Source organism: Eumetopias jubatus, unplaced genomic scaffold (genome assembly GCF_037043125.1).
Source record: "Eumetopias jubatus isolate StellerSeaLion01/CBP00866 unplaced genomic scaffold, mEumJub1_p1.0 scaffold_17, whole genome shotgun sequence".
NCBI classification, from domain to species: Eukaryota; Metazoa; Chordata; class Mammalia; order Carnivora; family Otariidae; genus Eumetopias; species Eumetopias jubatus.
In genome coordinates, this window is record NW_028274823.1 from 65,233,994 (window position 1) to 65,248,011 (window position 14,018).

The window sequence follows — 14,018 nt, forward strand, 5'->3', positions numbered from 1 at the left end:
ATAATGTTATCGGTAGGAAAGGAGGCACTTAGTTTTTTGTACTTGTATTTTATTTTCAATTTTTGAGGGGAAAAATTTAAAGATAATCTATAAAGAGAAAGGTAGAAGTAAACCTATATCTGCCTTCACACATTGTCCCCACCACAGAATTATTTTGAAGCAAATCTTGGAGACTGTATGATTTAACTTGTAAATATAACAATTATCATACTTTAGAAAAATATATAGTCATATGTATAGTCAATCTATCATCAAAATTTCAGTGTTCAAATTTCCCAGTCTTGTAATTTTTAAATTCGTTTTTGAATCAGGATTTTGAAATAGGGTTATATATTGCAGTTAATTGATTTGGTCATTTAAATCTCCAAATCTGTTGGAATGCTCTAGCACTCTCGTGTGCTTTCTCTCTCTCTCTCTCTCTCACACAGACACACATATACACACCCACACACTCTCACACACACAATTTATTGAAGAAATTCGGTCATGTATCCTACAGAGTTTTCCATAGTCTGGATTTTGTTGCTTGCATCTTTGAGTTGTCTTTTTCCTTTTCCCTTCTATTTTTGGCTGATTTAGGTTGGTTAGTAACAATATGTCTTAGGAAATATTTTGTACTTTTATTGGGAGGCATTTAAAGTTTTTTTTTTTTTTTTTTAAGAGAGAGAGAGGGCGTGAGTTGGAGGAGGGAGAGAGAGTCTGAAGCAGACTCTGCACTGAGTGTGGAGCCTGACCTGGGGCTTGGTCTCACCACCACAAGATCATGACCTGAGCTGACACCACGAGTCTGAGGCTTGACCAATTGAACCACCCAGGCACCCCATATTGGGAGGCATTTAATATGTCTGAGTCTTCTATTCATATTAACATTCACAGATGAGCATTGCTTAGATCCTTTATTTCATTAGGGATTGCAAACTGATGATATTTTAATATTCTTCATTTATTAGCTGGGAAACTTCTACTTTATCAGCTATTTGCTTGAGGTACAATTCTTATAGGGAAGACAGAATAAAGACTTTAACTAGTTACCAAAATAGTGAGGTAGTTCCCTTAGAATCCTTAAAAAGTGACAAATGAGTTCATTTTTAAATATCATTATGAATTTATAGATTTAAAGATATTTCCTGCATCAATCCATTACCGTTCTTATTGACATCAGATGGTCCCAACTTTGTCTACTGGAAGCCTCTTCAACTTGGCTCCTGAGTCCTTTTGATACAACCCTAGTAATCTTTGATTTCTGGTGGGAGAACATGTTCTAGGATTATCCTGTACATTTCCTGGCCCAGGCTGAGAATCAGCCATCTCTGTAAAGAGATCTGGTTCCTTTTAGCAGGAAAGAGTATTTAGAAACCATAATCTGAGTACATAGTAGCCTTTTAAAGATCGTGTAGTCAAAAAGTAAGGTAAGAAACAGTTCATAAATCTAGTCCTGACTTAGTAATTTTCCATTATCACAGAAATCAAGAGGTTGAAGTACAGTCTTAATTCAAAATAAGGAATAACCTAAAAGAAACTTTCCTTTGATTTCAGAGTTAACTGTATTTTGTTACAAAATTGACTTCTCAGATTATATTTTTATTGACTACACTTGGCCTTCTCTGAGTACCCACTATCTCATGCAGTGGAAGATTGCAGTTCGGTATATAATAACTGACAGAGTAGATCCAGCTGAGGATTAAAATTTCACAGTGAATAGTCTCAGATCTATCCACAAAGCAATAAAAGTTGACTGTAAAACCTCCCAAATCAGGGGCGCCTGGGTGACTCAGTCAGTTAAGCTTCTGCTTTCAGCTCAGGTCATGATTCCAGGGTCCTGGGATCAAGCCCCGCATCAGGCTCCCTGTTCTGCCAGGAGCCTGCTTCTCCCTCTCCCTCTGCCCACCTCCCCACTTGTGATTTCTCTCTCTCTCTCTCAAATAAATAAATGAAATCTTAAAAAACAAAAACAAAAAACCCCTCCCAAATCATCTAAATGGTTTGGGCAGAAAACTCTGACTTTGGATAGAAAACTGATTTCGGAACATCAGTGTCCTCATCTATAAAGAGTAGGATTAGGGTCATCTCTGGGATCGGAGTCTGTCAACCTACAACTGTCATTACTGAGTTGTTCTCCTATCTCATTCACTTATTTTTCAAATATATTTCAAATACAGTGAGTGACAGATAATATTTTAGGCGGCTGAAGTAGGGGGAGCGAAAATACCCAAGCTTCTTGCTTTCATACCCTAAAACGCACCTTGTGTTTTCTAATCCATTCTTTGTTTGAGAAGTGCAGTTTTAAGCACTCTTATTGATACTTTGTCCACAATGAAAAACAACTTGCATAGACTTTCTGACATTATCAGAAACTTTATTTGTTTAATGACTTTTTCTTTGACATGGAGTTTTTTGGTTGAAAAACTTCCCATTAGTTAAATTATGCTAAAATATAGTAAGTTAATTCAAATGGTCTATTTTGTGTTTCATTTGCACCCGTTAAAAGCTTCTCATGTTTTATTTTTTTTAACTTTTTATTTATTTATTCATGAGAGACAGAGAGAGAGAGAGAGAGAGAGGGGCAGAGGGAGAAGCAGGCTCCCAAGGAGCAGGGAGCCTGATGCGGGACTCGATCCCAGGACCCTGGGATCATGACCTGAGCCGAAGGCAAACGCTTAACCATCTGAGCCACCCAGGCGCCCGCTTCTCACGTTTTAAAAATTTAGTGGTATTTATGGTTCTCAGAGTTAATGGAGTGTATAATGTATAGTATTTTTATATTATTGCATTATATCCTCTTAGAAGGATATAAATGATCCAGTTCGTCAGATTTTCTACATAGCTGTTTTCATTTGAAATGGTATCTTGGTGTTATTAAAAATGTACATATTCATCTGTAAAAATCACACTTTCCTTATTTAAAAGTTGAATCCATTTTAATCCTATATATAAAAGGTAGTCAGAAATTTGTATTAAGATAGATTTGGATGGAGGGAAGCACAATTTCAACAACAGCAATACTTCATATTTCATTGTTTGTTTTTTTTAATACTAACAGCAAGGAGGGTTCTCTTGCCCTCCTCCCCCACTGAGTCAGCCTTCAATAAATCTTATTGAGAGCATATTAAAGATTCTTCCTAGAGCTTAAGTCATTCTCTGCTAGTGATAATAAGCTTTCTATTTAAAGAGATGGATTATATGCATTTTCAGCCTCCAAGGATGCCATTTAGGGCACCATTTTGTTTTTATATTGTATAAATAATTACTTAAAAGAGTTAATTCACAAAGTTCATTACCATGGCATAGGAATGTAAAAAGACCCTGTTCTTTTAGATTACAATGTTGACCATAAGTCCATTATAACCCTCTGAAGACATTCACATTCCTACATTTTAAAATTGACAGGATAGACTGTCTCTAAGATGGTTACCAAATCCTTACCTTTTGTGATGCTCAAAACTTTCAAAGTTATGTTGCTACTTCATGCAGCATACATTTTTTTCTCATGTGATTCTTGAATAAGAATTCCTTCCTTCAGGAAAGAACTTCTGTAGTATAAGTCCCTTCCTATCTGCAGGGGATATGTTCCAAGACCCCTAGTGGGGGCCTGATACTGTGGATAGTACTGAACCTGTGCTATGCTGTTTTTTCCTATACATACACAGTTCTGATAAAGTTTAACTTATAAATTGGGCATAGTAAGATATTAACAACAGCAACTAATAGTAGAATAGAATAATTCTAACAATATATGTAATAAAGGTTATGTGAATGTGGTCTTTCTGTCTCTCAGAATACTTTGTTGTACTGTACTCACCCTTCTTGTGATGATTGGAGATGGTAAAATGCCTGAGTGATGAGACAAAGTGAGGTGAATGACGTAGGTGCTGTGACGTAGCTACTACTGACCTTGGGACCATATGTCAGAAGAAGGATCATCTGCTTCTGGACTGCAGTTGACTGGAGGCAACTGAAACTGCAGAAAGTCACAAACTGAGGATGAGGGGGAGCTGGTGTATATGGTGTTCACCTGCCTGTAGTCACCCATTCTTCAGGGAATTTACAGTGTTTCTTTGTAACTCTTTGCTACTTCTGTAACGTCCACATAGACATCATTATATGTGTATGTTGGTTTTGGGGTATGACTATACATACAATCTCTCTTCACTCAATACTGAAAGAAATGAGGAATTTCTTCTCATTCCCAATCAGCTTTTGTAACTGCCAGCTAACTACTCTTCTACACACACTACAGTAGGTTTACACATATGAGTCTAGACCTGTTCAACCCGGTCAGGAGCCACTAGGCACCAGTGGCTGTTAAGCACCTAAAATGTGCCTGGTCCAAATGGAGATGTGCTGTAAGTTTCAAATAGAGACTGGATTTTGGAGACTTAGTATGAAAAAGAGTGTAAAATATCTCAAAAAATGTTTTTTGCTCACATGTTAAACTAATATTTTGGATGTGTTGGTTACATAAAAACATGATTTTAAAATAATGTAACAATTAATACATAATGATTTTCACCAGTTTCATTTTACCTTCTTAATATGGTTACTAGAGACTCTTAAATTACATATGTGGCTCACGTATTTCTAATGGACAACACTGCTCTAGAATAACGTCAGTCATTATCCAAGCAGCCAAATCCCTATTGTTGCATAAATAGATAGTTGTATTCCAGACTTCTTTCCCCCAAACTCCTTGGAAACTGCATGTAGATGCTAGTTTGTCATGAGGTGTGGTGGTGTTTGAATGCCTTGGGAACAAGACTTTTCTGCATGTAGATACAATAAGCACCACAATGTCATACCTAGTACCATGCAGAAAAAGTTTAAACTACCAACATGAATGAAATCATTGCCTTTGTTGTAGATCGGTGCATTCAGCGTTTAAAAAGATAATTGTTACTATCACGAAGGTTATAGTACTTCATGGATCTTTAGCTATGAGCTTTGTAAATGAATGGTACATATGAAATAAATGTTAATGGAGAAAACCTAACTGCTTTGCTGCAGTAAACACTAAGTTATGGTTTTACTGCTTTAAGTGATAACACTGTATATAATGCCTAAATATTAGAATAACAAACATATTTTACAGATTCTTTTATTACTGTTGAAAATGTAGTTAACATAATTCACATTACAGTTATGACATGCTGTACTTGTTTTATTGCAAATTTTAAGATGTATATAAAAGACAGCAAACTCCTACTTAAACAGATTAAAACAGGTTATGTTTTAATCTCATGTAATTTAAAGTACGTTCGCTACGTAGCATACTTTGAAACATTACTCAGTATTTTTCAAACAAAGCATTTTTTATCAATTTGAGTCTGAATATTGAAAGTTCTCAAAATTACATATTTTAAATGATCAGCAATAAGATTTATAATTGCATCTGGTGTAAGTAGGGTAGCTAAGCAGTAAAACATTTATTTGATCATACAAAAATACTCTCCTGTAAAACACCAATTTTGTCTTAATTTTTAGGAAACCAGAATTCGGGCAATGGATAAGGATGCCAAGAAAAAAATTCATAATTTCTCTGTCATCAACCCTGTTGCCGGACAGGCTGTAACTCATATTTTTGCAGTGGACAATAGAGAAGATCTTCAGAAATGGATGGAAGCCTTCTGGCAACATTTCTTTGATCTTAGTAAGTTGATGTTTGGATTTGCTAGTAATGTATTCATGAAGCATGAAAGGATGCACAAAGCAATCTAAATATTAAAATTATAATCTTATATGGTTTGTATCAAGATATTTTATGCTCTTGAATAAAATGATAGTATATAGCATCAATGCATCGATGCCTTTTTCTCTCAACCTTTCCCCAGTGCCTGACTTACTGTAGTTTATTATACCTTTGAATTCCTCGTATCCCTACCTATTATTTTTAAGTTTCTCTGGTCCCTAAAATAATTAGACCACATTTTTTCAAAATATTGGGTTTTAACTGGTTAAGGCAGTGTGTTTAATCAAAGGGATAAGAAGCCATTTGAGTAGTAAAAAACTTCTCTAGGTTACTGATGATCCTAAAATTTGAAATGTTCAAGAGATTCATGTAACCTTCTGGTAACTCCAGATTTGTTATATCACCTTGGACATCATCCAAAGATTTCTTTTAAACCATACATATGGTTTTTCAGTTTCAATAATACAGCCCATGATTATAAAAACAATGTGACAGTAATATAATAGAGTTCTATGTAAAATATGTGAGGTCCTAATATTCTCAATTTAAGGAGGAATTTTATCAACAAGAAAATATTGAAGTCATATATTGAAAATGTAGACTATTGATAACAGCTATTTCTAGTCAAACTAAGCCTACCATTAGATTCAACCAGTATTTTATGTCTTTAGAATGGCTTTTTTTATAGAATTACGAAAGAGAGCCATTTCCAAACGATACAAAGTTGTTTCTGCAACTCCTAAAAATAATCCTACAGAAATTTTAGGACTTCTTAAGATCTGTTTTTGAAAACTTTATAAAAGAGTTAATACCTGCTGTCCTCAAATTAATTTTTATAAGCCTACTGTGATCCATGACCTGGTCAAGTATTATAGTGATGTTTGGGGTGGGGGCCAAGAAGGGAACTAAATTTATTGATTACCTTCCACATACCACATGGCTTCATTTATTTCTCACAACAGCCCAGCAGGGCAGAAATGATTTCCCTCTGCTCTGAGGTTGAGAAAATTGAGGCCTGAAGAGATTGCTGGTTTACTGCAGGAAACCAGAGGACTCCCTCCATAGCCTGGAATTCTTTAGGACTTGTTTCCCTTAAGTACTACCCCTAGGCACTGAAGATAGATGTTTAAATATTTGTTCCATGCTTATCAGCATGCACTACATTTTTTTTTTTAATTTCAGCTGATCTTAGATGTGTAACTTAAAAGACAACAACTTCCTTTCGTTTGCTGATCACATCTGAAATTTTAACTGCTTTCCTAAATGCTCTGCTCTAGAGAGTCTGTCTTACAAAGACTATATTATTTTTAGAAGTGATTCTGCTATTTTACACTTTTTATGTGTATAAAAACAGGAACGAGGGGTGAAAGGAGGTAAAAATGCAGAATATTATGGTCTGGATATCAACTGCTACTAGACGGTCTTATGTTTTTATTCGCCAGAGTAGGGAAAATAATTTATCATGCTAAAATGGGGGAGTTGCAGGGATACAAATCTCATGATATTACCATCAAAATAGGGAAGGAATGACAAGTAGGTTCTTACATCTGGCTACTTCTTTAGTATTTAATGATTTGTGGATAAAATCTGCCAATCTTTAAAGTATAAATTCTATTAGATTTGCACTTTAGAATTCATGAATGAAGATATGAAGCAAAGATGGAAATGTTTGTACTATCCTAAAGATTGACTTTTAAGTGATAAGTGTAAGTGTAGCCTCTTGTGACCTTAGGTAAAATATGATGTGTAGAACAAAGTAGAGGATAGATATTTAGGGCAGAATAAACTAAGGGTAACTTAATATTTAGAGCAAAATTCAATTACTTGACTCTGATTAAGAGTAGAAAATCAGGAGAATGAGAAAATTAAAAACCAAGAAAAAACATAAATGGCAGTAGGTCTGTTTAGCCTGGCGAAGAACAACCTGAAGAGTGGAGGTTGGAGGCAAGGCGGGTGTCATAGCTAATTTTTAATATTTGAGAGCTAACGAACTTGTAAAAGAGGAATGACACTTGTTTTGGTTGATCAAAAGGGGTAGAGCTAGGAATGGTGGCTCAAAGATACGTTTTTTCCAAGTATTTAATAATATAAATATTGAGTTACATAAGCAGCTTAGCATAACAGATCATTTTGACTGGGAACGTTATAGCAAATATTATTGTGGTAAACATCTTCAGTGTACAGATTTTATGTGAACACAACATAGCCGTTTAATATTTCATACGGGGCCTTTATTTTTACGTTAGCATGTTGGTATCAGGTATAACAGTGCATACTAATTTATTCACTGATAAAATAAATGTTTCCATTGTAAAATTGATCAGTGAACATACCACGTGACTCTGACTTCAGTAACGCATGGGATAATATGGCTTTATATTCCAGTCTTCAACATGATTAGTATTCTGCTACCAGTTTAACAATGCAAAGCTTTCATCTATGAATGTAGAGAGAATACTATACTTCATAATTTGCCAAAGATTTGATGGAGAAATGTTTGCTAGTTCAAAGTATTTCATTATTTTTCTATTAGATAAGACCTTATTTTTTTCTGCCCCCAAGAAGGAAAAGCTGGCTTTTATATATTTATCTAAAAAAAGGAAGTGGAGGGGAGGAATAAGTTATCAGATCTCAGATCCTACTAGATTTAAATTCTGCAGAGCAACCTTTGAAGCCTCAAACTCAAGATTTCATTCCCTTTATGAGATGCTACGTGGGCTATTTTGAAATTTTTACCATATTCTATACTTAGCATTGTAATAAAACATACTAAAAGGTTTTTTATGTTTCTTAGCTATTGAAGGTGATGGATTTAAAATTTATGCATATTACCATATAACCATGGCTGTATATTAGATTTAAAACAACAAAAATGAATAGATAACTTGACCAAACATGAAATGTCTTTTATTTTTAAGCTATGGAAAATAACTAAATTGGATATTGAGTATGGAGACTGAGAATATAATAAGAAGAAGAGAAATATAGATCATAAATCATTCCAAAAAGGCACATGTGTATTACATTTACTTTTCTACAGATGTAAGATAGAGTATAAGAATAGTGAGGTGCAATAACCTACTTTTATAACATGGATATAGAGGCACATAGTCTCTGACACAGTTGTTATCCAGCACGCAGGCACACAATAAACATGGAAAGGTTAAAGTTTTTATATCCACTCAGAAGAAAAAGTCTGAGCATTTTAAGATGAAAATAGTAAAACATAATTAAAAGAAAAATTAATGTTGTCCACACTCTTAAATTTTAACTTAAAAATCAGAACAACTTATTTAAGAGTATTTTTTTAATTCCAAATGACTAATGGCTTTAATTAAAGTGTCCTTCCTAAAATAAATTAGATCTAGTTAGAATTTTGACTGATGTGTAATAGGCTCTTATATACCTTTTACTTGAATGAAAATGCAGCATTTTTCTAGAGTTATACAAATTTTGAAAAGCATAATCATTTGAAGAAATAATTGTTAAATAAGCAATTCTTATTTCTTAATTAGAATTTTCAAAGTTAACACCATTTTTGAGAAGCACTGTTTCCTTCTAGATAACTCTATTTCAGTTGATTTTTGTCTTTCAACTGCCTTAAGTACTGGATATTTTTATTTAATATTTAAAAGAGGAGAACTTGTACAAATTTTTGCCATGAATAGAAATTTCATTTACTAGACCATTTAGTGAAATAGTATAGTATTTAATAGCCTAGAGATCTTAGCTTCTTATATCTGTGCACAGAACTTTATTTTCCAAATAGATTACTCTTATGCTTAGACTTGGACTTTAAAATTATAGGTAGTACTAGGTTTTTGTGGCTTCCTTAAGGCAATGCTTTATAAATTCACTCTTACTTTTCACAGCAAAAAATATGTTGATACCTATTGAAAATGAAGTATACGTCTTCACATTTATGTTTTAAACTAGCCTTCCTTTTTCTGTCTTTCTTAGGCCAATGGAAGCATTGTTGTGAAGAACTTATGAAAATTGAGATTATGTCACCACGGAAACCACCTTTGTTCTTGACAAAAGAGGCGACCTCAGTCTACCATGATATGAGTAAGTGGGGTTTGTCTTTTCTAAGCTGCAGGGTAACAAAAACAACATTGTCCAACTCAAGCAGCTTATTCTATTGACATTAAAATGCTAAAATTTTCAGGGCACAGTCAAAATGAATGAAAAAAGACTATGATTATAGACTAAGGAACTCATGTTTAATAGATGAATTAATACAAAATTAATGAATACACATTTTTCATAGTTTGAATGCTTCAGATCAAACAAAATGTTAAGGCTTCAAAATGAATAAGGGTGCACTGAAAATAAATATTAGCTGAGTAGCTGATGAAAATTCTGAAAATGTAAACTTGCAGATTCTAAAATATAATCATGTTCTGTAATTTTTTCTGTATTTTATTAAATTTGTTTTAAAGAATGTTGATAAATGAATATTAATAAATGGAAGCTTTCATCTCAGGTCAAAAAACTGGTTAAGTTTAATACTTTGGAAAATTTTAAATTTCTAGATTCATGAATATTCCATTTTCCCATACTTTGAAGGGTATTTATTTCTCTGTGGGATTGCCTGACTGAACAGTGCTGTGAACAAACACAGGTCAACACTAAATTCTATTTTATTTTGCCACAATATGTACTTTACACACACTTTAAAATGTTAGATTAAAAATGATACAACCAGTGATTCATTTAATACCAGTAATTCATTTAATAGACATTTATCCCTGTTCTTTTATTTTCTCCCAAGGAAAAATTCATCCAGCATCTTTATCACCAAACAGATATCAGGGCTTCACTCTGTTTCCTTGGGTTTCTGGTTTTGGAATTTTCCCCTATTAAGAGAGACTTTGCTAGTCTACAGGAAAGGATGCTAATCCAGTTATACTTGTCCAAGTTTACATATCAGGCTTTTATAAAAAGGGAATCCACTCTTACCTAGAAGTCAGAATAGATTTTAAATCCAAGAAAAGTTATTTAATAAATATTTAATCTGTAGGATTGAAAAACCTGATGTAACTCCACTCCTTTGAAAACTGGCTTTTACTCATTTATTTTGGAACATATTTGTGTGTGCAGTGCATAGTGAATGATCTTATTTTTTGGTTCTGTTGGTAGGGTTATTTTTAAACCAAAACCACTTGCTTATCCAATGTGTTTTTGATGACTGTTACAGATACTGGTTTAGAAAACAATAACTCAAAATGTACACAATTTTTTAATTTTCCCCCATATATTTTTTCTCAAAATTATTATAGGCATTGATTCACCTGTAAAACTTGAAAGTTTAACTGATGCAATACAAAAAAAACTTGAAGAGACAAATGGACAGTTTCTTATTGGTCAGCATGAAGAATCCTCACCACCTCTTTGGGCCAGCCTCTTTGATGGTAATCATCAAGTGGTTATCCAGAAAAAGGTATTATCTCCTGCAAGCAAGCAGTTACATGATGGGAAAGGGAAAAAAAGACACGCTCCCCTTCCTCCTTCTGATAAAGCTCCACTCAGCTTAAAAACCCAGAGCAACACAGATCAATTGGTTAAGGACAACTGGGAGAAAATAAGTGTGTCTTGGACCTCGCCTTTGGATACCAAATTATCAACCCTAATGCATCACTTCCAGAAACCAATGGCTGCTCCTCGAAAACTTCTTCCTGCCAGGAAAAATCATTTAAATGATGGTGAACACACAGACACTAAAACCAATTTTGAAGCCAAGCCAGTGCCAGCTCCAAGGCAGAAATCTATCAAAGACATTTTGGACCCTAGATCATGGTTGCAGGCACAAGTATAGAAAACCTTAATGTATAAAGCATTTAATAAAATCTATAACTGTTAGGCTTAATTCAGAAGCACTAGAGATATGGTAATATGTAATTATGTTGGTAAATATAGTGATTTACGTCAATAATTAATAAGCTATTAGGTATTAAAAATGCTTTATAATGAAGAAATGGATTTCTCTTTTACTTCTGATCTTCAGAATATAAGTGATTTCCCTGGTAGAGTGTAAAAGGCAGTTTCTAGACAATATCCTAATTGTTGGAAGGGTTAATTCCTAAATTAGTGCCAGCAGTGAGCAAGCACTAGGGCAGAAGAAGGCATTAAAATTTCTTTGGGGAGAGACTGTCTAGTAATTTAAAATGTGTTAAATATGAGCCATATTCTCATTGTGAGAATTTTAATAGTAATGGAATGTTTCTAAAGTTTTATTCAAACCACAAATTATAGAATCCACCCAAGAAAATTTCTTCTTAGCATTCTGGAATTCTCATCTAATGGTTCACTGGCTCTCATCTGTTGTTTAACACACTAGTTAACTCACTGACCTTTCAAATTCCTGAGATGAATCTTGGAATATTAAATTCTTCATCTTTAAAGGGAATTTATAATGTGCTATTCAGAGTTGTTTCCTTGATGAGCCCTGAAATCCTGTTGACATTAACTCTCATAAGTGAAGCATAACATTTATTAGTTTAGAGAAAAGGTAAATGAAATGTTCTTTATTTCCATTTTTCTATGCATGGTGCTAATTTCCATTGTGACATTGGAATTTGGGGAAGTGAGTAGCTGATTAACACCTTAAAGTTCATTTAATACTTATTTAAAAAGCAGATGGCCAATTCAAAAATATCAGAAAAGTTGGCCATGATAATAATTTTCAGAATTAATCCTTTTAAAACATTTTAATTAAATTTCCTTTTTCTAGTAAGGGTTGATGTCTGCTATTGATATTATTCATTAAAAGTCATATTCTTACAACAATGACATCGGAATCATTTCCATAGGAGGTAATTTCCATAGCAACTAATCATAGTGACCCAAACAGGATTATGAAATCAAGTGAGGAATTAATAGCAAGAGGATGAATCCTTAAAGGAACAAAAATCCATTTTTTAAATAATAATGCTTCTTGTAAACAAGAGCTGAACAGTTTTAAAAACCAAATCAGAATTTCCAAATAAAACAGTTTCCATAAGGTGTCAGCAATGGCACAAAAAATCTGACTTCACACTGAACCCTAAATGTCATTGCAAGAAATAAAAATATAAGAATTAAATTACTGCCCTGTGTTTAATCTCTAGAGATCTTTTTAAAGCTCACGAGAACTCTATTTGGATCAGAACTACATTATTACAAAGTAAAATGAACACTTGACAGAAAAGTAACATTAATTTAAATGGAGGCTTTCATTATTTTTAGATAGCAGTCTTTCTTCATTTATATGGAATGATGTAACTGCCAGGTTACTTTCGTGTTTGCGGGGGACTCCTAGTAAGAATTGCAACTCCAGGGAGTAATGACACAAAAGGTCTCTTGTGACCTGCGACACCAGGATAGACATAGTATTTGGTGAGAAGGAAGCCCCATGTGCCTGCCTTAGAGAATTGTAGAGACAATCACATGCATGAAAACCTGCAAAGGTAGGATTAATTTGTTTTTCTAACAAGAAGGCTCTCATAAATTCTGTTGTGGTTGCCAATTCAGTAAATGACGTATTAAAAATCTACAGGATATTATTGTTTAAATTTTTGTTTATTTTTTGAACCTCACTGCTGTTTCTGACAGTGTTTGTGGCTGTCATTGCCACTAAATTATTGAACTAGAAGATGTTGCAGGCAAAATTGTTTCTGAAACTGGTATCTAAGCAATTTTTTTTTTTAGTCGAAGCCTTCCTTGTAACAACCAGTGTTAAAACTTCCAAATTATATTCTTGTCATTTCCTCATGCATATTATATCAAGAAGGATTTAAGGTGTACTGGAAAGAGAATTTATTCATAGAGAAACTACCTAGCAGTTGTGCCCTCAGTGGGATACTTTGAAAACAAGGCTGAGGCCCTTCCTCCTAGAAATATTTATGTGAAGCCTGACCAAGGACCACAGTTACTCAGGCTATTTCTGGGGGCCCATCTAGCTGTATGCTACAGAGACTTTGGGATCAGGCTGAAGGCTTCAGCTTCACTTCCTTTAGCGTAGTGTTCATTAAATGTTAGTTCACTTCCCCCAAAAGGTATAATACAAAGTCGGGGCTCCCTCCCTTCCTTCTTTCCTTCTTACTCCCTTCCTTCCTTCCTTCCTTCCACAGTTAAAAAAAATCTAAAAATACTTAAACACTTTGTCAAGGAGTTCGTCAAAAGAAGTATTTGTTTTCTCATTTCCTAAACCGGAAGTTTATGACAGATAAAAATATGTCATGTAATAAAAGACGTTTCAGCTTTTTATGAGCTGCCTTTTCACATTCCTTTTTTGTCCTTTTAATTTGTTTCTTGATATATGAAAACTATAAACTTGAAAACAAAGAGTTAGCTG

At 33.9% G+C, this 14,018-nt stretch overlaps 1 protein-coding gene across 1 annotated transcript in view; it reads left to right on the top strand.

Moving 5' to 3' along the window:
- RTKN2 (rhotekin 2) overlaps positions 1-11,501 on the top strand; it is a 79,897-nt gene extending 68,396 nt beyond the window's left edge. The window contains exons 10-12 of the mRNA XM_028124015.2: positions 5,479-5,644; positions 9,644-9,751; positions 10,966-11,501. Of these exons, the coding sequence (XP_027979816.1) occupies positions 5,479-5,644; positions 9,644-9,751; positions 10,966-11,501 (810 nt within the window). The remainder of the gene's footprint in view (positions 1-5,478; positions 5,645-9,643; positions 9,752-10,965) is intronic.
- The last annotated feature ends 2,517 nt before the right edge of the window (positions 11,502-14,018 follow it).